The sequence below is a fragment of the Erinaceus europaeus genome, chromosome 11 (genome assembly GCF_950295315.1).
Source record: "Erinaceus europaeus chromosome 11, mEriEur2.1, whole genome shotgun sequence".
NCBI classification, from domain to species: Eukaryota; Metazoa; Chordata; class Mammalia; order Eulipotyphla; family Erinaceidae; genus Erinaceus; species Erinaceus europaeus.
The window spans coordinates 49,949,208-49,973,230 of NC_080172.1; the positions used below are offsets into that span (position 1 = coordinate 49,949,208).

General features: G+C 52.7%; 2 protein-coding genes and 1 long non-coding RNA gene across 3 annotated transcripts in view; 1 reads left to right on the forward strand and 2 right to left on the reverse strand.

Annotated features, from left to right (window-relative positions):
• Nucleotides 1-802: 802 nt before the first annotated feature.
• Nucleotides 803-8,421, reverse strand: MEX3A (mex-3 RNA binding family member A). The gene is made up of 2 exons (XM_060201610.1): nt 7,535-8,421; nt 803-4,363 (listed from the first exon to the last, which is right to left on the reverse strand). Exons 1-2 carry the CDS (start codon nt 7,986-7,988, stop codon nt 3,213-3,215), a joined length of 1,605 nt encoding a protein of 534 aa, XP_060057593.1. The 5' UTR covers nt 7,989-8,421; the 3' UTR covers nt 803-3,212.
• A 178-nt stretch (nt 8,422-8,599) lies between these two features.
• The window catches only part of LMNA (lamin A/C), a 68,001-nt gene continuing 52,577 nt past the window's right edge, over nt 8,600-24,023 (forward strand). Inside the window, 1 exon segment of the mRNA XM_007535439.3 lies at nt 8,600-8,715. The gene's annotated coding sequence lies outside the window, so the exon portion shown is untranslated.
• LOC132541344 (uncharacterized) lies at nt 18,838-24,016 on the reverse strand. Its single transcript, XR_009552528.1, has 2 exons — nt 23,339-24,016; nt 18,838-19,206 (listed from the first exon to the last, which is right to left on the reverse strand). It is a non-coding gene; the product is annotated as an uncharacterized LOC132541344 (long non-coding RNA).

Here is a 24,023-nt window from a genome sequence, read left to right on the forward strand (position 1 = left end):
TGCCTCACTTGCAAAAGACAGGCCTTCGATTTGAGGAGCAGGGAGAGGGAGTGCACACAGATGTAGACTGGAGTGGATGGTTTGGGTCCAGGGCACCAGATGGGTGGAAGTCCTTGGAGTGTGGATTGGATGAGACCATAAAGCACTTTGCAAACTTGTTAAGCTCAGGAGCAGCTTGAGAAGGATCGTCTCTCACTGCCCTGGAGGCCAAAAGGTGAACTAGTGTGACATTGGGTGGGAACAGTCCTGGACTCTGAATCACTCCAAGGTCCCATTTTCAAGAACTTCCTTAAGCTGGAACTGGGAGAAGCTGACTTAGGAATTAGTAGGACCCCCCACTCACTTCAAGAGAAGACAGGGCACTTGGAAGTGAGACAGGGAGCCATCAGATGAGGAAGAGCCACTGCCCCAGGTACTGGGGTAGAAGCAAGTCCCTTCTGCTGCCCTCCAGCCCATCTCACCGGCTCAGCTTTGTCCTTCAATTTATAAACTCAAGGATTTCTGGCTCCTACTCCACGAAAACCAGAAGCTCCCAGCCTTAGAGACCTGCCCTCACCTCCCACCCCCAGTTACTCCTGGGGCCACTTCCTGCCTCTATTTTCTTTTCCTTACTTTTTATACATTCTACTGGACCCAAGGGCCCTGGCGCTACTTAACTTTAAGCTATCTGAATATCATCTACTAAGTAACTAGTAATTCTTTTTTCTCTAGGATTATATGAAATAAATTTGAATTATTATTATTAATAATTATTATTTTGTAGTATTCTCTTCTTTTAAACCCCTTGGTTTCTTTTTCTTTCTTTCTTTTTTTTTTTTGGTTAAAAAAAAGATTTCTCTTAAATCTCATACCTCTCTGAGGGCTCCCGCTAACTGGCGGGATGGGGTGAACTGGACTGGACCTCAGTTTTGGACTAAGTGCCTCACTAACCCCTGGGAAAGGGCAGCGGGAGGGAGGACACCCCAGGATCCTCAGTCCTCCCATCGGTCGTTTTTCTTTCTCATTAATCCCTTTCTTTGTTTGGCTCTGCAGCTCCCTCAGGGGGAGGGGGTAAGGGGGAGGGGGGAAGCCGTGGAGTGAAATCCAATCTACTAGTTGGGGCCCCAGAGGGACCAGACTCCCCAAACCCTCTCCCCACCATCCAGGTTGCTCCTCCCCCCTCCCCAAAGCAAATGACATTCCTCCCCAAAAAAACATGGGGGAAAAAAAGGAACGTAAACCCGAACATATATTAAAAACACTTTTTTTTTTTAAGATTTAACTCTGAATACAAATGTATTTTTTCTTCTTCTCTCCCTACATATATTCTAAACCTTCTAAAGTTTTTTTATTTTTTTAAGGATCACTTTATCATAAAATAAAATATCCTTTTCATATAATAAATTACCTAATAAAAAGTCTTTTTTTCATATTAGCCCAGGTTTCTTTGCTACATTTATACGGTAATAAACGCCTTTATTAAAATAGAATATTAAATTATAAAGAACTGCTTTTTTTTGCTTTTTTTTTTTTTCTCTCTCTCCTTTCGCGTTGGTCGCCTATGTTGCTCCCTCTCTATTTTGCTTCTCACTAGGCGTGCTTTTTGCATTTATTTGTAGGTCGGGCTCGATCGGTTATGGGGGGATAGGATTTTCCGAGCCCCCTTAAGTGTAACAGTCTTCTGCCTTTGGGGGGAAGGAGTGGAGAGGGGGAGGGGTGGACAGACAGACATCCCTTCCTCCCGCCCACCCCTCACATTTGGTTTGGTTTCTATAGTACAGACATCTCAGGATGGCTCAGATGGGCAGGAAGAAGGGAAGCTGTCACAGGCTGTGACCCCCTTTCTTTCCCACCCTGGCTGGTGGTCTGCAGGGGAAGGCTGAGGAGAGGTGAGTTAATTCCTGACAGGAATAAAGGAGAGAAACTGAGTGCCCCTGCACCCCCTCTCTCTATCCAGGAAGAATGGGACTCAAGAGCTTGATGCTCAGAGATCACTCAGGAAAAAGTCCCACTTCACTATATACAAGAATTTCCTGGGACCTGACCCCCCTCCAGAGGACCCCACCCCCCCATGGCCCGGCCAGCGGAACCAGGAGGCTGGTGGCAGTCCCAGACGAAGGGCAGGGGAGCAGTAAAGGGGGGTGGAAGTCCTGTCACAATACATGGTTCCCAGAACAGGCCCCACTGCAGCCCAATCCTGCTCTGCCCTGGCCTCTCTCCACAGCCACAGTGGGAGGGACAGGGCTTCATGATTTGTACAGGAGGGGGGGTACTGGGTGGTGGGGAGGAGCCCTTCCCTGCCCCTTGGAAGAGCAGACACTCTCCCCAGGGAAGCTCAAACACTGCTCCCCATATATAATGCCCAAGGATGACAAAGGTTGGGGGCCTGACGCTTTGTGTACCCCAATAAGGGTCCCCAGAAAGGGGATACATTCCATCAAGAATTTGAGGTGTTTCTTTGGAGGAGTGGGAAAAGGCCTCCAGATTCTAGGGGAGGACTTGGGGGTGTAGAGGGGCAGTGTCCTCAAAGCTGGGCAGGAAGAGGCAGGAGGGAGGTGGGGGGTAGAGAAGAACAAGAGCAAGTCAGGGCTGGGGTTGACAGCCACCAGCCACTAGCCACCAGCGGGGAAGCTCAGCCTAGAGCTGAGGGCAAGGAAAAGCAGATGGCTGAGGAGGGAGAAGGGGGTACAACTGAAGGAAGCAATCACCCCCATTCTTCCAGCCCAGCTTTGTTAGGACACATTAGTTCTGAGCCCTTTATCTGCTCACAAGTGTCCCTGCCCCCAATTCCCTTATACTGTTGGAAAGCCAAGAGCAGATTCCCAAACAGGATATGGGGTGAGGGGCTATGGGGTCACTCATACTGGGAGGTCAGAGGTCAGGGCTTGAACAGAGCCCCATCCCCTCCACTGAGAGAGGGGCAGAGGGACACACAGATTGGGGGGGGGGGAGGGGCAGGGTCAGGATGCCTCTGAAAAAAAAAAAACAAGTTCCTTTTTTCCTTTCCTTAGCTGCTTCCAGATTTAAGGGTGTGTTGAGGTATCAGAGTTGTAAACTCTTAGTAAAATTTCCAGTCCGGGCCCCCTTCCCAACCTTTCTTAGACAAGAGATTCAGCCCCCACCCCCCACCCCAAAGAACGAGGGTCTCTAAGCACTGGGCCCTCCCCCCCTTGATCATCGGATCAATCGCTGCTTTCCCAAAGGTCCCCACCCACCCACCCATGGGGGGGTGCCTAGGAGAATATTCGGATGGCTTGAGTGGCAGTGATGTGGCAGACGGGACACTCGGGCTCCGTCCTCTCGCAGATGCGCACAGCGCACTCCATGCAGAACAAGTTGTGTCCACAGGGGACCAGGGCAGCGGTCACCTCACTCTCGAAGCACACCATGCAGTCCCGCCCACTGCCGGGGCTCCGCAGCCCGCCGCCCCCCAGTTTGGAGAAGGCCTGCAGCGGCTCTGCGGGCGGGCGTCGGGGCAGCCCTGCCAGCTCTGGCCCGGCAGCAGCGGAGGAGGAGGCCCCAGCTGCGGAGGCTGGAGAGCGGTGCGCCCCTGGTGGCCCGGCGGTGCGGGCCTTGGCGGAAGAAGAGGAAGAGGAGGAGGCGGAGGAGAAAAGCACCGAGGCCGGCGCGGCATTCTCCTGGCCGGCCGCCCAGAGCGGGGGGCTGCTCTCCGCTGCCACCCCGTAGTACACGTCCTGCTTGCCCATGCCATAGCCCGGGAACAGGTAGCCGCCGTAGCCAAAGTCACCGGCCTGCTCACCCAGGCGCGGGGCCTCAAAGGCTGAGTCCACACCGCACTCGCCGATGCAGCCCAGGCTGTTCTGGCGGAAGGTGGACAGGGGCTTGCAGCCGGGAGGGTGCACCCGCCAGGCTTCAGAGTAGCGGCTGTCCAAGCCAGCAGCCGCGGCGTCGGGGCTGGCAGCCAGGAAGTCGTTCTCGTTGTTGTAGTCGAGGATCTTGCCCGTGCGCACGGCGATGTGCGTCTCAATCTCCTCCCGCGCTCGCTCCACGTTGCCCGGGGCGCCAGTGATCTCGAACACAGGGTCGCGGTCGCGGCTGGGCGTGATGATGTACGTGTTGGTCTGCTGCTGGATCCGCTTGATGGTGGCCCCCTTGGGGCCCACTACCAGCCCCACTACGCGGTAGGGCACCCGCACCCGGATGGTCACCTGGCCAGGCAGTGCCGGAGCTACCCCGAAGGCTGCGCCTGATTTGTTGCGGGATGCGCGGATCATGGAGAAGTGCTCTGCGGCCGAGATGATCTCCCGGCGGGCCGTGGCCACATCCTCCCGCCGCCCTGTCACCATGAACACAGGCTCCTCGCCCCGCACTGGGGTCTTGATGTAGGTGTTGGTCTTGGCCCGCAAAGCCTTAATCTTGCAGCCTGAGGCGGGGTACGAGAGGGGAGAGAGAAGGAAACTCACAGGCCAGCCTCAGTCTCCCTATCCCGACCCAGGAGCCCCACTGAACAACATCCACCCCACCCCATCTCCCCGGACCTGAACACTGCACACCATCTCAAATTCACCCAACTGTACCAATCAGCTGCAGACTTCAAAAGATACAGATGGGACATTCCGTTCAGGGCCCTTCACATTCATTCAATCCTTGACATATTCACCTACCAGACAGCTAGTGGCCCTAACTGGCCTCCACACATACCACATACATCTATCTCACTTACTTTCTCTGATTCCTGGCACAAGCTTCCCAATCACTTACTACTCCTCCTTTCAGCCACTGGCCCTGGTCTTTCCATAGAACCCCCAAATCACTCAGTAACCCCACAACCCACTCCTGAACCCCTCTTTCATTAAAAGGCACCCTCTCATCTGACCTACCCAGAGACTAGGACTCCACTTAATGTCCCAGTAGTACCTCCCAGAGGACCCCAAATCCTTTGCAAGTTTGCAGCAACTGGTGGAGTATGGGGGCTGGGAAGGGGGGGGCATGAAGATAAAGGTAAGGATGTGTGGGGACATTCCTGCCACACTGACCCTGGGGACAGCAGCTCTGTGGTGGGTTAGGGGGGCCCAGACAGGGAAGAGACAAGGCCTCCAAGACTTGTAGCACTGGAATGGTTAAAGCTGGGTGGCTAAGTAGAGGCAGGAAGAGAAAGCAGAAAGGGCTGAGACAAAGACAGACAAAGGGAAAAGTGGGAAGGGAAAAGTGGGGGTACTAGGGTGGTTGGAGGGCAGACCTCCTGCTAATTAGACAAGTCTCTCCCTTCTCCTGTCCTCAGAGCCCCTGTACACTTTCACAGGTTCCCTGTGACTCAACTCCCTGTACCCCACTCTCCCTTCCTATCACCCCTACCAGTCGGATAGCACATTCCTACACTTGCTTCCAACTTTTGCCTGGACTCACATACAACATCTTCCCCTCTCTTCTCCTGGCACCCCACCACCACACTGTGGGGGGAAGGGGTCCCATAAAGCCCAGGCTCTTTCCAAAGACTCTCCAGCTCTCCAAGCACATGCCTGAGGTGAGCTCATCCTCTCCCCTCTCCTTCCCTTGCTCCAGATGGCTTCTCCTCTGGTGTGTGTGTGTGTGTGTGTGTGTGTGTGTGTGTGTGTGTGTGTAGGGGGGGGGGGGAGTGGCAGGGGGTGATAGTGGTGGGAGTAGAGGGGATTCTCACCTTCAGGAGACCTCAGCCTGGAGAGCTGACTCCTGGTATGCTCTTCAGTTCCCCCCAAACCCCACAGGTGAGAGCCTATCTGTTGTCCAGCCCACACCATCGATGGCTATGATCAAGGCTGGGAGCTGGAGGCACAGCATGTCCCCCCACCCCCACTTCCTCACATCCAAATCTATTTCAGCTCTAAGTTTAAGAACCATAAACTTGAGAGAGAGAGAGATAGAGTGTTCCCTAGGGAGGGGCTGGGATTCAGACAGGCCAAGGCTTAAGAGGTCAGGCTGAAGGTATAAGCATGAAGTGGATCTGAGCCTGGGCTTCACAGCTTTTCAGAAAGCTCTAGAAGGTGAGACCCTGAGGGCTTCACCTTTCTAGAGGTCAAAAGGGAGCACTGACACTGCAGCAAGATGGTCAGACCCGAGGAAGTACTTCCACAGACTTAAGGAGCCTGGGGAGGCTTCTTGGTACCAGAGAAACCCCTCCTTTATAAGGGGCCCATCTCAAGCAGAGTCAGAAGAGGAAAGAACAAGCCCATGAAATTCCTGTGTCTCCCAAGACCACCCCCACACCCAAGAAGAGATATAAGCGCCCATCCCCACCCAGTCCCGGTGCTCTGGGTCCCCCTAGTTTCTGGTAACAAGAGGAAACCCAACTTTGGAAAGCAGACACCTCAAGAGATGGGGGGAGAAGCTGTGCAGGGGTGAGGCATCTTCCCCATCTCCACTCTGGATCTTCCCGCAGGACCCCCCCCCCCCAACTCCTGCATCCAGGGTGTAATAAGAGGTGCAGAGGAGCAGCAACCCTCCTACCCTCACCCCTTCCTCCCCAGTCCCCTGTCGCCTCCCCCAGCACTCCCGTGCAGAAAGCAACTCCTCCATTGTTCCCCGTCGCGGGACAGCTCCTCCCCTGCTCCTCCCCCACCTTGCACCTCCCCTGCTTGGCCCCCTAGCAACCTTCCAATGCCGGCCCCCCCCCCTTGGGGAGTCGGAGAGGACTGGGTCTGCTCGGAGATGGGCTACGTGTGGACACTGGGCAGTGCTGCCACCCACGCTGGCCCTGGGATGCTGGAGCTGGAGGGTGTGGTGTCAGCACCCCCCATCGCTGCTGTACCCCCACACCCAGACACACGCCCTCCACCCAATCTGCAGGTGAGGGACTCGGCCCCCAGCAGACTCCCAGCAGCCCCCCCCCCCCCCGCGCCGCCTGTCTGCCGGCCCGGGTCTACTCTCAGCACCAGAGACCCCTCCCCAGGCCTCTGCCCCTGGCCAACCCAGAACAAAAGCCCCAGCGCCGGCAGGAGGGGTCCGCACCGGCTGCGGCGCTCCCCGCAGGCGTCCCCTTCCCCAGACCGCACAGAACCTCCAAACTTCCGCGGGTGGGTGACCGCAACACTCCCTCCTCGCGGTAGCCCCCCTCCCTCGTGCGGGACCCTCCTTGGAGCCACACCCCCTTCCATTCCGACACTCAGCCCAACAAAGAGACAGCGAGCTACTCGGTCTGGCTTCCCCGCCGGGTCTCTCCCCAAAGTCTGCAACTCTGGGGGCCCGGGCGACCCCTCCCCAAACCACCAGCAGACCCGGGAGCGGGGGCTTCGGAGCAACTCTGTCCACACCCCGCCCGTCTTCCGGGCGCGCTGCGGACACCCCCTCCGGACAGCCTCCCCGATCGGAGGCCGGCCCCCCGCCCCTCCCCAGCTCCTCCGGGAGGATATTTCTTTGTCTCCGGACGGAGTCCGGGCGGAGGCAGGATCCGGAGAGCGGGCCTGGCCGGGGGCGACGGGGAACTTTGTGGCACTTGGAAACCAGGGGAGGGGGCGGGTCCGCCTTTGTGGGCGCGGGGCAGAGCCCGAGGCGCGGGGTGGGGGCGGCAGCGGGAACTTTGCGCGCTCGGGACGGGCCCCCACTCCGCGGCCTGGCTTACCTTGTCTGCCCACGATCTCGGCCACGTGCTCGGAGGTGGGCACCGGGACGCACTCGGTGGTGTTGCTGCTGCCCTTGAGTCGCAGCTCGGCCTCTTTGTAGAGCGCGCAGAGCTTGGCGTCGCTGGCCCCTTTGGGGGCGGCGGGGGGCTGGGGCGTCTGCGCCGCGGGGGCCGTCGTCGGGGCCGCCGGGGGCGCCGCGGGCGGCGGCGGCGGGGCCGGCTGCGGGGGGGCGGCCGGCTGCGCGGGGGCGCCGCCCCCCCCACCTCCCCCGTCCTCGCCCGCTGTGGGGGCGGGGGGCTCCCCCAAACCCAGGAGGCAGAGTTGATCGAGAGCCAGCTGAAGGGCGCGCTCGTCTTCCAGCAGCCCGCGGTCCTTAGCGCTTCCCCCGAAACACCCTAGTTCTCCAAAGCCCCCATTTCTTTCCATTATTCCAGACACCACTAGACTAGGCATGGCGAAACAAAAGCTGGGGGAGAGAGAGAGAGAGGTGGTGGAAGGGAAAAGAGAGAGGAGGGGAGGGGAGAGGCGAGGAGGGGGTGTGTGGGGAGGGGGAACAAAGAACTGGGGAGGGGGGGAGAAAGCGAGATAGAAAGATAGACCCTCCCCTCAAGCCCCCCTCCCCAAACACCCTGTAACCCGACTCCCCTGGCCCCAGCCCCCGGGGTGGGGGTGGGGGTACGGAGCAGCGGAACCCAGAAAGCAAACCTCCCGTCCTCTCCCGGGGTGCCGGGGGGCGGGGGGCTGCGGGCTTTCTGCCCCCACCCCTGCCGCCCGGGACCCGGGGGTCTCGCGGACCCCGCTGTCCCGACGCCTCCCGCCGGCCCCCGCGCCGAGCCCCAGTCCCGGAGCCGCGCTCGGCGGCCCCCACTATAGCCCTGCCCCTTCCAGCGCTCAAACTCTTTTGTTTTAAATGAACTGGATGGAGCAGCATGGAACTGACGGGCGGGGGGCGCGCCGGGCCCGGGGTATGCCGGGACTTGTAGTTCCAGGCGGAGGAGGCGCGGGCGCGGCTTCCCGGAGGAGGCGGGGCGGCTGCGGAGGCTGGGCTTGTCCGGTCCAGCGGGGCGCGGGCGGGCCGGGGCGCTGCAGGGCTTCCCGCACAGGGGGCGCGAAGGGTGGGGGTTCAGGCTCCCGGAGCGCGTTTCCTCCCGGGCCCGGCGTCTTGGTCCCCTTTCTGAAGGTAATGCGGGCTCGAGGGTGGGGGGTGTCCCCCGCGCTGTCCCGCCCCGCCCCGCCCCGGAGGCCATCCCGCACGCCGGGCGCCGCAGAGCAGACAAAGCCCGCAGCCGCGATGCGTGGAGCAGCCCGCTGTGCGCCCCGCGGGGCCGGGATGGGGTGCCCCTGGCGAAGGACGGAGTGCCTTGCAGCCTCCCGCAGGGCACCACCGCGCCTCCCGCACCCCTTCCCGCCCCGTCTCGGGGATCTGAAAGGCGCCGGTTGGGAGGTGAGTTAGCCCCAGTCCTTTTGACCTCTAGAGGGGTGCTGCTTGGTGAGGGTGAAGGAAGTCGAGAGAAGTGGGGAGGGGCCGAGCGCGGGGGAGGCCGGGGAGGCTTGAGAGGCGAAGCCTGGCACCAGTTTCGGTGAGAACCACGGAGTTCGGGCGCACCAGGGGAGACTTTCTGCGGGCCTGGACCCTGTGCTTTAGCCTCCGCCGTCGTCGTATTGCGTTCCCCTCTCCTCCACTCGATCCTGTGAGCTCGATTCCTTCGACTCTGCAAACTTGGTGAAAGTAAAAGTAGGTTTGTGTGGAGGCACTCAAACCGAATAACCGGGCTCTTTTAGAGAAAGTTGGAGGCCGGGGTAGGGGGAGGCTGCGATGCACTGCCTTCTTTTTTTCTTCCTTTATCCCAAATTGTCAACATTTCTTTGGTCACTCCCCCCCCCCCTTTCTTGTATCTTTCCCAGGAGGAGAAAGGAGGGCAGACAGCTTGCAGGCTCGAGATCAGACTTTAATAAGAATTGCCCCGATGCGATTATGATGACGATTTCCCCAGATGCTTTTATGATTTTGGACATTTGAGCTGCATGGGGAAAGGTGTTCCCCACTCGGGGTATCTTGGAAACCGCAAGTCTGAGCCAATGTGTAAGGAGCAGGGAGCGGTGGGGTGATCTCCTAGACTGCCAGTGGCTGAGCCTCTCAATCAGGCGGCTCAGGTTAATTCCTGGAAGGAGTAAATCTGCAGCCAGAGGGAGATTGGGGGTGGGAGGCGTGGGGGGAACGTGGCAGGACACTGGGCCTGAGATGGGAAGCCCCTACCCCATCAGAAATATAACTGAAGAGGAGCACTGTGGAGCTGGACACCAGAACCGAGTTGAGAGAAGAAGAGTTAGATCTCTGCTGCCCCTTGACCCTTCTCTGTCCCAGGAGTCTGGATTGGAGTGCTGTGGTTCTGGGGCTGGGCAGGTGGAGGGGCAGGTTCCTACTCTGTGGACCAAGTGACTGCTTCTCAAGCTACTAGAAGGAGCAGACAGTTGCAGGGGACTTATTGTGAGCCTCACACTTTTGTCACCAGCTGGCTCTAGCCTCCCTGTCCCTGAGAAAGGAGATTCCCCCCTAGATACTTCTCCCTGTGTGCTCAGCTAATTAAAATGGGAGGTTAACGACCAGAGAGGCATTGGGGATTTCACCAAGAGGAAAACAAAGGGCAGAAACAAGTGTGTGTGTGTGTGTGTGTGTGTGTGTGTGTGTGTGTGTGTGGTGGTGGGGGCCCAGCTGCCAGCTGGGAACAGGAAGGGGGATGTGGTGCGTCCCAAAAAGAGAGGTTGCCTCCCGGGTGTGTCCAGCTTGGGACCTAGACTCCAGACTTGGGGGCAGCAGGTGAAGGGGCCTCATGTATGGGCACACTTGGGTCTGTCACACTGAGTGTCCCCATGGGAGCGTGTGTTTGGCACTCTGAAGCTGGTGGTTTCCTTTGTTCAAGGAACGCCTGCCCCCGCTGATACTTTTTTAAAAAATTTATTTCTTTATTGGGGAATTAATGTTTTACATTCAACAGTAAATACAATAGTTTGTACATGCATAACATTCCCCAGTTTCCCATTTAACAATACAACCCCCACTATGTCATTTATTATCCTTCATGGACCTGTATTCTCACCGCTGACACTTGTGTTGGTGACTGAGGCTTCTGGCACTTCTTTTTCTAGCACTTCTTTTTCTCCTTGTCTGCCCAGTCTAGAGTCACCCTGGTGACAGTGACACTGAGGGCCAAGGATGTTCCTTAAACAATCTCGCTTGAAAATAGGCACCTCCACAACCCACCTCTGCCTTATGGCACAGTCTTCCCCTGGGAGGATATGATGGTGTGTATCCTCCTGGTCAATCCATATTGGGTGAGCTATTAAAATACACACACACACACACACACACACACACACACACACACACACACACACACACACACACCTAGCTCAGAGGGAGTGTCCCAGGTGGTGTTAGAGGAAGGCACAGTCCCTGGAGCAGGCATCCACTGCCTAGCCTCATTTCCTCATCTCTGAAATGGACACGATAGCCCAGCTGAGTTCCTGGCAGCTGCCTAGCTCTTCTTAGGTGTCCTGTTGGAGCTTGGTGACTCAGGCTGGGCATCTTTGCTCTGAATCTGATCAAATAGCTAAATCCTACCTAGGGTGTCAGGCACTGTAGATGATGCCCTTAGTCACATAGCTCAGCTCTCATCTTGGTAGGGTAGATAGGTAGGAGCACCCCAAACACATAACAGGTAGCCCCCCTCCCCAAATAATGCCTGTTCAAAGGATTTCTCTCTGTTTTATTTTTTTTTTTAAACCAGAGCACTGCTTAGCTCTGGTTTATTGGTGGTGTGCGAGATTGAACCTGGGACTTAGGAGCCTCAGGCACAAGTCTCTTTACTTATCTTCACGTTATCTACCCCAACCCTCTCTGTCTTCTTTATCTTTCTCTCTTACACACAAGGGACAAATGACCCGAAGAAGTTGTGAGTTGACTGTAAGCTCAGTATGTCTGTGTGCATGTGTGTGTATGCATCTGTGTGCGTGTGTGTGCATACACAGGATGGGCTGCATTTTGGGAAAGGTGACCAGAGTTGTCACAAAGACTGGAGGATGGGAGGGGAAGAGTTGGGCTGTGTCAGTTGAAATGGGATCAGGTTCCTTCCCTCAGCAGATGTGAGCATCATGATGATGTGGGCGCACCAAGTACCCAGCACCCTCCACTGTGCTCCATCCTCAGAACCTGGCCAGGGAGGGAGACGCAAGCTGCCTGGTTCCAGTTGGAATTATTTCAACTATTCCCCTCCTCTTAGAATGCCTTGTCCATCTGTCCTAACCAGCTGAATCTCTTAGTGGCTTGGTGGCATTTCCATTTTCCTTTTTTTTTTTTTTTTTAATTTTTTATCTTTATTTGATAGAGGCAGTCAAAAATCAAGAGGAAGGGGAAGATAGAGAAAGAGAGGGGGGCCAGGCAGTGGCGCACCTGGTTGAGTGCACACGTTACAGTGTGCAAAGACCCAGGTTCTGTCCCCCAGCCCCTACCTTCTAAGGGAAAACTTTGCAAGTGGTGAAGCATTGCTGCAGGTATCTCTCTCTCTCTCTCCCCCCTCTTCCCTCTCAATTTCTGGCTGTCTCTACCCAATAAATAAATATAATAGGGGCTAGGCAGTGGCACACCTGGTTTAGTGCTTGTGTTACAGTGCGCAGGGACTCCAGTTTGAGCCCCCAGTCCCCACCTGCAGGGGGAAAACTTTACAGATGGCAAAGCAGCAGGTGTCTCTCTCCCCATCATCCCCTTCCTTCTTGATTTCTGTCTGTCCCTGTATAATAAATAAAGATAATTTAAAGGGGAGTCGGGCAGTAGCACAGTGGGTTAGCGCATGTGGCGCAAAGCGCCTGGACTGGTATAAGGATCCCGGTTCAAGCCCCTGGCTCCTCACCTGCAGGGGGTTTGCTTCACAAGTGGTGAAGCAGGTCTGCAGGTGTCTGTCTTTCTCTTCTCCTCTCTCTCTTTCCCTCCTCTCTCCATTTCTCTCTGTCCTACCCAACACCGACAACATTAACAGTAGCTACAACAACAATAAAAAACAACAAGGGCAACAAAAAGGAAATAAATAAATAATTTTTTAAAAAATTTATTCCCTTGTGTTGCCCTTGTTGTTTTTATTGTTGTAGTTATTATTGTTGTTATTGATGTCATTGTTGGATAGGACAGAGAGAAATGGAGAGAGGAGGGGACGACAGAGGGGAGGAGAGAAAGACAGACACCTGCAGACCTGCTTCACCGCCTGTGAAGCGACTCCCCTGCAGGTGGGGAGCCGGGGTTCGAACCGGGATCCTTACGCCGGTCCTTGTGCTTTGCGTCACATGTGCTTAACCCGCTGCACTACAGCCCGACTCCCAATAAATTTTTTTTTTAAAAGATAATTTAAAAAAATAAATATAATATATATTTTTTAGATCTTTAAAAAAGGAGAGGGAGGGAGAGAGACACCTGTAGCACTGCTTCACCACTTGAAAATTTTTTCTCCTGCAGGTGGGCTTTCTCTTTCTTTTTTCTCTTCCTCCTCTTATTCCCTTTTTCTTACCAGAGCACTGGCTTGTGGTGGTGCTGGGGATTGATTTTAGGACCTTTGGTGCCTCAGGCATGAAAGTTTTTTGCATAACCATTTTATTATCTCCCCTGCCCTTAATAATTTCTTCAAAGATTTTATTGGAGACTTCAGAGCATCACTCTGACACACATGATGCCAGGGATTGAACTCCAGACCACATACTTGAGATCTTATCCACTGCACCACCTTCCTGGCAGCCCCACCTTTTTTCTCTCTGACTCCGCTCATTCATTCCAATGAAGAAAAAGAAGATAACTGGCTGAAACTGTAGCCTGGACCCAGAAAATACTACACTTCATTGCTGTCCTCAGCAAGACAGGCAGACTCTCTCCTACAGGACCCAGAGGACATGGCCAAACAGGATTAAGTGGGACAGTGAAACAGCCTTGGCCACTGGGAAAGCCACAGGGATGGAAGAGGAGGTGGGGTCAGCCTGGCATTTGGGCCTGGACAGAGACACTTATGAGGCCCTCTCCACTGGGGAGAGCAGCACTAAGGGGTTGGAGTGGGGCTGCCCTTCCCGCCCCCTAGACAGCTGGCTACCAGGGCCCCCCTGGGACTTGGGGCCAGACCCAGGCGTCCAGGAGGCGGGTGACACTGGAGCTATGACAGTTGGTTCCCAGATTCCTCACCCATCAGCACCAGCTCTGGTTTCGGCTGGGGGAGGGGCGCCTGCCAGGCCAGCCAGGCCTGGGTAGGGAGGCTGTCCTTTTGCCCTGGGGTAGGTTGTTGCAGAAAGGTTTTTCTGGAACCTTCTGTGCCAGACATCAAGTTCAGGAGGCACTGAAACATGAGATAGTAGAGCAATACTTTAAAAAATATATTATTTAATATTTACTCCCTTTTGTTGCCCTTGTTTTATTATTGTAGTTACTATTGTTGTCGTTCTTGGACAGGACAGAGAGAAATGGAAAGAGATGGGGAAGACGGAAAGACAGACACCTGTAGACCTGCTTCACTGCCTCTGAAGCAACTCCCCTGCAGGTGGGGAGCCGGGGACTTGAACCGGAATTCTTACGCTGGTCCTTGCGCTTTGAGCCACCTGTGCTTAACCTGCTGCACTACTGCCCAACACCCAATGTTATGATTTTATTTATTTATTAATGAGAAAGGTAGGAGAGAACCAGCCAGACATCACTCTGGTACTTGTGCTGTCGGAGACTGAAATCAGGACCTCATGCTTGAGAGTCCAATGGCTTATCCACTACGCCACCTCCCGGAGCACTTTTTTTTTTTTTTTTTTTTTTAACCAGAGCACTGCTTAACTCTAGCTTATGGTGGTGTTGTGGATTGAATCTGGAATCTCAGGGCTTCAGACATGGAAGTTGTTTGCAGAATCACTGTGCTGTCTCCCTGGTCAAGGGCATGCAAATTCATGGACACAGAACATATGCCCACTTTCAGAAGTGTCCTGGCTGTGCTAGGAGACCAATTATTGGTTAAATGAGTGACACCATCCAGTTATCAGTGGCCTCTGAGCACTCAGGCTCTGTGACTGTCTTGTGCCATCAGTCCCACTATCCTTCTGTTTCAGGAAAGAGGAAGGAAGTCAGAAAGAGAGTAGAAGAGGCCATTCCCTGCGTGCCTTCCTCCCAACACTGGAGACAGGGTTGCTAAAACTCAGGTTAAATAACTTGCTGAAATCACAGACCATTCAAAGGTAGCTCTGTCTGACTGCAGACTCTGGAGTTGAACAATGAGGGCCTGAAGGCTTCGGTATAGGATTTAGTCACTGAAGCAAACTGGGGAGCAGTTTACAGAGACTTTGGGAAGGCCAGGTGGTGGTGTGCCTGGTTAAGTGCACACATTACAGTGTACAGGGACCCAGGTTCAAGCCCCTGGTCACCACCTGCAGGGGGAAAGCTTCATGAGTGGTGAAGCAGGGCTGTGAATGTCTCTGTCTCTCCCCCTCTCTATCTCCGCCTTCTCTCTCAATTTCTATCTAATAATAAATTATAAATAAACATATTAAACAATAATGGAATTTATTTTTATTTATTTTTAGTTTTTTGAATTTATTTTTTAAAATAGAGATTTTGGGGAACAAGTGGGCTTGGAGTCTCTGCAGGGTGAGTGGAGTCTATTTCAAAGGAAGGTGACTGGAGGGATGACCCAAGCACAGTGCCAGAAGTGGCCAGGAGGTTCACTCATTGGGAAACTCCAGCTTGCCTAGAACCAGAAGTCTAGCCTGATGGTAGAAAAGTGACTTTATATTGTGGCCACAAGGTGACGCTGCAGGCTCGCTCCGAGGAGCGTCTATAGCCAGTACCTGGAGGCTGAAGCCATTCTAGCTCAAGACTCCTACCCAGGCTTCTCAGTGGTCGCCTCAAGCTTCCACCTTGGCCCAGTCTGAGGAGGCACCCCGCACGTGGGGGAGAAGGCTGTCTGCTCCCAGCTGGTCACTGAGGCCTAGCCACACCACAGTCTGTCTCCTCCGTTGGTGCTCCAGGGCCCCTCCTGCTGCTTAGGACACCACTTAGGACAGAGTGACGGGCGTTCCAGGTTCAATTAGTGGCAGCACCATGAGTCAGAGCTGGTAAATCATCATCACTATAAAGAATGAGAGGGGCCAAGCAGTGGCATACGTGGTTCAATACACACAATACAGTGCACACGGACCTAGGTTCAAACTCCTGGTCCCCACCTTCAGGGGAGTCGCTTCACAGGCGGTGAAGCAGGTCTGCAGGTGTCTATCTTTCCCTCTCTGTCTTCCCCTCCTCTCTCCATTTCTCTCTCCAACACCTGCAGGTGGGGAGCCGGGGGCTCAAACCAGGATCTTTATGCTTGTCCTTGTGCTTTACGCCACGTGTGCTTAACCCACTACGCTACCACCTGACTTCCCTATTTATTTTTTAGATATTTATTTAAACATTATTTTTTTGTTTTCATTACTACCAGGGTTAGTTATCACTAAGGCTCAATGCCAACATGACAAATCTGCCATGTTTTTCTTTTTTTTTTTCTTCTTTCAATTTTATTGGTGGGACAGAGAGAAACTGGAGATGAGAGGGGGAAAGAGATACCTGCAGACCTGCGTCACCACTCATGAAGTGTCCCCTCCCTGCAGGTGGGAGGCAGGAGCAGGAACCCAGGTAAGGTGTGTGTGGATTCAACTGGGTGTACCACTGCCCTGGCACCTAAATATTTATTATTAAGAGAGAACCAGCATATCACTCTGGCACATGCAGTGTTGTAGATTGAACCCCAGGCCTCATGCTTGAGAGTCTTAACTACTGCCGGGCCACTGTGAGCTTAGCTGGGCACATTTCAAGCCCAGTGTTGCCAACCACTGTCAGTCTTTTACCCCCATTGCGTCCACCTTGCTCTTCTCTACTTCCTTCCCTCAGCCCTACATTCATGCTGGTGACTTGACTGTCTACAACAGCAAATACCATCCTACTTGCTGGGATACTTAGCCCAGTACTCTGCTGGCTCCTGACTCTCCCTTTCCGGGCCATCAGCCAGTCCTTAGTCCTCAAAACTTCTCCCGGCCAGATCAGCTTCCTGTCTCTATCCCCAAGCTCCCCAGTGTTATCTAGAAGGTTCTCATGGCACCCCAACCCACCTGCTCCCCTCCATCCTGCACCCAGGTCTGTACCCCCCCAGCCCCTGCACACACACGCGCACTTTGAGCAGTACAGTCTGCAGGCACCTGCTGTCACGACTTGCCCTCCTCTTAACACTTGCCGTCATAACTCCTATGTGGCGTCAGGAACTCAGACCCAGGCTATGGTTACACAAGGCATGCACCTTATCTGGTGAACTATCTCTCCATTCTCCTGATAGCACTGTTTATTTGTCCTTGCTGGGGCTTCACTGCTGTGACTTCACTTGCTCAGAAACAAGAGGCTAGGTGGTGGCACACCTTGTTAAGCACAGACATTACAGTGCTCAAGGACACTGGTTCAAGCCCGTGGTCCCCACCTGCAGGGGGAAAGCTTCACAAGTGGTGAGGGAGGGCTGCAAAAGTCTCTCTGTCTCTTTCCCTCTCTATCTCCCATTCCCATCTCAATTTTTCTTTGTCTATCCAATAATAAATAAAAAATGTGTAATCAGAGAGAGCCAGGGGTGGGGGAGGGCGGACAGTAAAGCAGCAGGTTAAGTGCACGTGGCACACAAAGACCAAGGACCAGCACAAGGATCCCGGTTTGAACCCCTGGTCCCCCACCTACAGGGTGGTTGCTTCACAAGTGGTGAAGCAGGTCTGCAGGCGTCTTATCTTTCTCTCCCCCTCTGTCTCCCCCCCCCCCATTTCTTTCTGTCCTATCCAACAACAGCAACAATAATAGCAGTAACAACAAGGGCAACAAAATGGTAAAAATAGCTTCCAGGAGCAGTGAATTTATGGTGCACGTACCAAGTCCCAGCGATAACCCTGAAGGCAAAGAGAGGGAACAGGAGAGAGGGCAGAACACCAAAACTTCCTCCATTGCAGTGGGGGCAGGCTTGAACTTGGGTCGTTCGCATGGCAAAGCAGCACACTGTCCAGGTGAGCTGTTTAGAAGCATTTGCTCTGAGAGGGCTTCCTGACCACACTCTGGAACTTAACTGTTCCTTATTTATTTACCAGAGAACTGTTTAGCTCTGACTTATGGTGGTGCTAAGGATTGAAACTAGGACTTCAGAGTCTCAGGTATGAAAATATTTGCAGGGCTGGATGGTGGCATACCCCTTAGAGCACATGTTACAATGCACAAAGATCAGGGTTCAAGCCCAAGCCCCACCTGCGGAGGCTATGGGGGGGAGGTTCATGAGTGGTGAAGCATGGCTATGGGTGTCTCTTGTTCTCGCTTCCACTCTTATTTCTCCCTTCCCTCTCAACTTCTGTCTCTATTTGATATATAGCCTTCGTGGTTATCGCTGGGGCTCAGTGCCAGCACTACGAATCCGCTGCTCCTAGAGGCTATTTTTCCCATTTTGTTGCCCTTGGTGTTGCCCTTGTTGTGGTTGTTACCGTTGTTATAGCTGTTGTTGTTGGATAGGACAGAGAGAAATCAAGAGAAGAGGGGGCAAGGGGGGGGGCAGATAGACACCTGCAAACCTGCTTCACCACTTGCGAAGCAACCCCCCTGCAGGTGGGGAGCCGGGGGCTCGAACCAGGACTCTTGAGCTGGTCCTTGTGCTTTGCGACATGTGCACTTAACCTGCTGTGCTACCACCCAGCCCCCTAAAATATATATTTTTAAAACCTTTTTGCATAACCACTATGCTCTCTCCCTGGCCTCCCCTCCTCCATGCCCCGTCCCTATTTTCCCTACCAGGGTTATTGCCGCAGCTCAGCGCCTCCACCACTTTGAAGATCTTTTCCTCTTCTTTTAGATGCAGAGTGAGAGACAGCTAGAAGAGGACAGACACTACAGCACTTCACCTCTTGTGAAGCCTCCCTCTGCAGACGCTCCCATGTGATGACTAGGGGCTCAAACCTGGGGTCCCCGAGGATGGAAACATATGCTTTCTGCCAAATGAGCCATCTTCCAGCCACACACGCTTTTTTTTTTCTTTTTTTTTTTTAATTTTTTTTATTATCTTTATTGGATAGAGACAGCTAGAAATCAAGAGGAAAGGGGGTGATAGAGAGGGAGAGAGACAGAGAGACACCTGCGGCTCTGCTTCACCACTTGTAAAGCTTTCCCCCTGCAGGTGGGGACCAGGGCCTCAAACTCAGGTCCTTGTGCATTGTAACACATGCGCTCAACCAGGTGCGCCACCAGCAGGCCCCCTTTTTCTTTTTTTTTAAGAACACTGCTCAGCTCGGGTTATAGTGGTGCTGGGGATTAAACCTGGCACCTCAGAGCCTCAGGCATGAAGGTCTGTTGCATCGCTGCTGTATTGTCTCCCTGGCCCAGATGTCCCCCTTGAGGGACATGCTCCCAGAGCCCCCACTTTGTTATACTAAGAGTCTCTCTGTTGCAGCTTGTTCATGTTCTCTGCCTACAGCTGGAAGCCAGTGGACATATTTCTCCAGCGCCTAGGACAGAGGATCACTCCAGGGAAACATGAGTGACTCACTGAGTGAGTAATAAGAGGAAGAAAGTTACAGTGTGACAAGGAACTGGCCACTGCCCATCTGGGCCTGTTTCCTCTTCTTTCTAAAAAAAAAAAAAAAAAAAAAAAAATGAAATATTTATTTGAGTGGTCCACGAGGTGGCGCAGTTGACAGAGCACTGGACTCTTAAGCATGAGGTCCTGAGTTTGATCCTCAGTAGCACATGTGCCAGAGAGAAAGAGGGGGACAAAGGTGGCACACCCAGTTAAGCACACTTATCACCAAATGCAAAAATCCAGGATCAAATCCCCCCTACTCCCCACCTGCAAGGATAGAGTGATAGAGCAGGTCTGCAGGTGTCTATCTCCCTCTCTCTGTCTTCCCCTCTCTCCATTTCTCTCTGTCCTATCTAACGACGACAACATCAATAACAACAATAACTACAAAAAAAAGGGGGGGGGGAGTCGGGAGGTAGAGCAGCGGGTTAAGCGCAAAGACCAGCATAAGGATCCCGGTTCGAGTCCCCGGCTCCCAACCTGCAAGGGAGTCACTTCACAATTGGTGAAGCAGGTCTGCAGGTGTCTGTCTTTCTCTCCCCTCGCCTGTCTCCCCTCTCCATTTCTCTCTGTCCTATCCAACAACCATTATATCAACAACAACAATAATAGCTACAACAATAAAACAACAAGGGCAACTAAAGGGAATAAATAAATATTAAAAAAAAAAAGAGCAACAAAGGGGAAAACAAATTTTAAAAAAATTTTAAAAAGAGAGTGACCAAGGGCCGTGTGGTGGCACCTCCGGTTAAGTGCACATAGTACAAAATGCTAGGAGCCACACAAGGATCCCAGTTCAAGGCCCTCCTCCTCCCTGTCCCCTATCTGCAGGGCATCCACTTCTCTAGCTGTAAGCCAGGAGCAATAGATCCATAGTGCTGGCACTGAACCCCAGTGATAGCCCTGGAGGAAAAAGAGGGGGTGGGGGGAGAGAGGGGCTCACAGTGCTACTTCATTGCTTGTGAAGTTTTTTCTCTGCAGGTGGGGACCAGAGGCTTGAATGCGAATCATTGCACATGGTAGTGTGCACCACTGCTGGGCTCCCCTGTTTCCTCTCCTGCAATGAAGGGGCAATCTTGAACGGCGCTATGCTGTGCTTGTCTTACCAGCTGTGGTGCAGCTGGGGTGGGGGGAACCCTGGTTTTTGGTGAGTGCCCGATTCCACACTATCACTTGTCACTTCTTGTCCTTGGATGGATTTCCTTCTTCCCTTTTAGTTTTATAGCTTTATTTTCAAAGGGCACTTTGAAAGAACATTTAAATGTGTGTGTGTGTGTTGCCAGGGCCTCCAGGATACATGACCTCACCATCTCAGCCTACCCACTCTATTTTTCCCATTTTTATTTCACATAAAGGAAGAGAGAGAGAAGCCACAGCACTGCACTACCATGTAGCTTCCCCTGTGCTGTGCATGGTGCTCCTATGTGGTGCCAGTGTCTGATCCCTGCCCCTCCATACACAGTGTAGCTCTATCTGCCTGCACAGGGCCCCATCCCAGGAACCAGGGCTCTGAGACCAGCTGCTACAATTTCCCTCCAGCACTTGGTGATTTCTCTTCTCCAGTCTGAGAACCAGAGTAGGTAAAGCAAGGCTGCCTGCAGCCCCGATTACTCTACAGGAACTTTACACTCTCCCCAGTGGGCCACCACACTGCCTCTGCCAGGCATCCTTCCTGGGTTAATACAGCCCTGACATTCAGACTCAGGCCTTCTCTCTTTATGTGTCTACCACTCTCTTTTCTAAATGCTTGATTATTTATTTATTTTTTAACCAGAGCACTGCTCAGCTCTGGTTTATGGGGATGCAGAGGATTGAACCTGGGATTTTGGAACCTCAGGCATGAGAGTCTGTTTGTATAACCATTATGCTATCTACCCCCACCCTAAAAATGCTTTATTTTAATGAGAGAGAATAACCAGAGCTCAGCTCTAGAATATGGTGGTGTTGGGGGATTGAACCTGGGACCTCAGAGCCTCAGATATGAAAACCTTTTTACAGAACCACTATGCTATCTCCCCAGCCCTATATCTTTTATTTTAATGATCAATACAGAGAGAACACTGCTCAACTCTGGCTTATGGTGGTGCTGGGATTGAACGTGGGATCTTGGAGCCTCAGACATGGAAGCTGTTTTCCTTAAAACCTCTATATTATCTCCCTAATACATCCCCTTTGTTTCCCCTTGGCTTGATCTCTTTTTTATTATTTTATCTTTATTATTATTTATTTATTGGATAAAGACAGCCAGAAATTGAGAGGGAAAGGGGCAATAGAGAGACAGACACCTGCAGCACTGCTTCACCATTTATGAAGCATTTCCCCTGCAGGTGGGGACTGGGGACTCGAACCTGGGTCCTTTCACATTATAATGTGTACTCAACCAGGTGCGCCACCATCTGGCCCCCTGGCTTGATCTCTGATGGTCCTTCCCTTTATTCTTTCCTCTATTTATAATTTTCCTTTTTATTTTATTTTATTTTATTTTATTTTATTTTATTTTATTTATTCATGAGAAAGATAGGAGGAGAAAAAGAACCAGACGTCACTCTGGTACATGTGCTGCCTGGGGATCAAACTCAGGACCTCATGGTTGAGAATCCAATGCTTTATCTACTATGCCACTTCCCGGACCACTTTTTTTTTTTTAGAGAGAGAGAGAAATGGAGAGGGGGAGAGAGGTGGTCCGGGAGGTGGCACGGTGGATAAAGTATTGGACTCTCAAGCATTAGGTCTGGAGTTCGATCCCTGGCTGCACATGTATCAGAGTGATGTCTGGTTCTCTCTCTCTCCCCCCCCCCCTTCTCTCATTGATAAAATATTTTTTAAAAGAAGAAGAAAAAAAGAGGAGGAGAGAGAAATAGAAACTTGTAGCACTGCTTCCCTGCTTGTGCTTGGAACTTGAACCTGGGTCCCCATGCATGGCAACAGGTGCACAACTGCCTGCCCTCCTTTCTTTCTGTCTTTTTTTTTTTCCTCCAGGGTTACTGCTGGGCTCAGTGCCTGCACCATGAATCCACTGCTCCTGGAGGCCATTTTTTCCCCCTTTTGTTGCCCTTGTTGTTGTAGCCTCGTTGTGGTTATTATTATTACCATTGTTGATGTTGTTCATTGTTGGATAGGACAGAGAGAAATAGAGGAGGGGAAGACAGAGAGGGGGAGAGAAAGATAAGACATTTGCAGACCTGCTTCACCGCCTGTGAAGTGACTCCCCTGCAGGTGGGGAGCCGGGGGCTCGAACCGGGATCCTTAGGCCAGTCCTTGCGCTTTGCACCACGTGCGCTTAACCCGCTGTGCCACCGCCCGACCCCAACCCTCCTTTATTTCTTTCCTGTGCCAAGATCTTGTGCATGTGCTATTTTGTTCCAGAGCTTTTATTTAATTTATTATCTTTATCGGATAAAGGGAGCCAGAAATCAAGAGGGAAAGAGGAGATAGAGAGGGAGAGAAGTAGAGAGACACCTGCAGCCCTGCTTCACCACTAGTAAAGCTTTCCCCTGCAGATGGGGACCAGGGGTTTGAACCCAGGTCCTTGTGCACTCAAGCAGGTGCACCACCACCTGGACCCCTGAGCTGACTTTTAGATTCCTCTTCAGATGGTAGGGGTGTAGTGGGCCGAGAGAGGAGACATCATAGCCTGGCTGTACCATCTGATGAGCCTCCTTGTTGTGTTCTGATGTGGTGTCAAGGCTGAGACTTGTCAAGGGGCAGGCCTTCTCCATTTCTCTCTCAAAACAAATACTAAAACATTGTTGTTTTTTTTTTAAAGAGAGAAATAAAGAAAATGGGGAGTTGGGTGGTAGTGCAGTGGGTTAAGCACACATGGCACAAAGTGCAAGGACAGGTGTAAGGATCCCGGTTCGAGCCCCCTGCTTCTCACTTGCAGGTGGGTCGCTTCACAAGCAGTGAAGCAGGTCTGCAGGTGTCTGTCTTTCTCTCCCCCTCTCTGTCTCCTCCTCTCTCCATTTCTCTCTGTCCAATCCAACAATGATGACATCAATAACTACAACAATAATAAAAAATAAAGGCAACAAAAGGGAAATAAATATATATTAAAAAATAAAGAAAAAAGGAAGAAAGAAAGCAGAGGGAAGGAAGGAAGGAGTGAGCTAGGGAGGAAATAGTTTCGAGAAGGACCCTCAAAGATGAAGCCTACCTCCCCATCCTCCTGCCCCTCCTTACCCAGCCAGCCTCTGCTGGCCACAGGCCAGTGTGCTCCGCAGCTGCGTGCCCACAGCTTCCTCCTCTGGGAACCTGCTCTTCCTTTCTGTCTGGTGCTGGGGCTGGGGAGTGGGTGGAGATGGGCATTCCAAGCCTAGGCAGGCTTGCTGCTGCCTACCACCCACAAGCCCAAGCCTGGTGCAAATTTCTTGAGTCTGAGAACTTGTTCCCTACCAATAAAATGAAGGTAATAGTAGCAATTACCTCACAGCATTGTTGTGTGATTAGTGGGAAGGGTCATGTCCTCCAGCCTAGCACAAGTGCTTAATAAAAGCTGTTTACTGGGCCAGGAAGTTAGCTCTGGCACCACTTGGGATGTGCTATAGTCCTGGGGGAAGCTCCAGTGCTGTGATGTCTCTCTGTCCCCAACAAAAATATGGTTCCAAGACTGAAGGAGTAACATAGTGGTTATACCACAAAGTTCCATGCCTGAAGCTTCAGGCTTCCAGGTTTAATCCCTGGCACCAGCATAGGGCAGAGCTGAGTAGTGTTTTGGTTTAAAAAAGTAAAATAAAGTGGTCCGGGAGATGGTGCAGTAGATAAAGCATTGGACTCTCAAGCATGAGATCCCTGGTTCAGTCCCGGCAGCACGTGTACCAGCGTGATGTCTGGTTCTTTCCCTTTTCCTATCTTCTCATTAATAAAA

Coding starts and splice junctions, on each gene's coding strand:
- MEX3A (XM_060201610.1), bottom strand. CDS start 7,988: ATGCCTAGTCTAGTGGTGTCTGGAATAATGGAAAGAAATGGGGGCTTT. Junction 4,364..7,534: donor CGAGATCGTGGGCAGACAAG/GTAAGCCAGGCC, acceptor ACCCCGCCTCAG/GCTGCAAGATTAAGGCTTTG.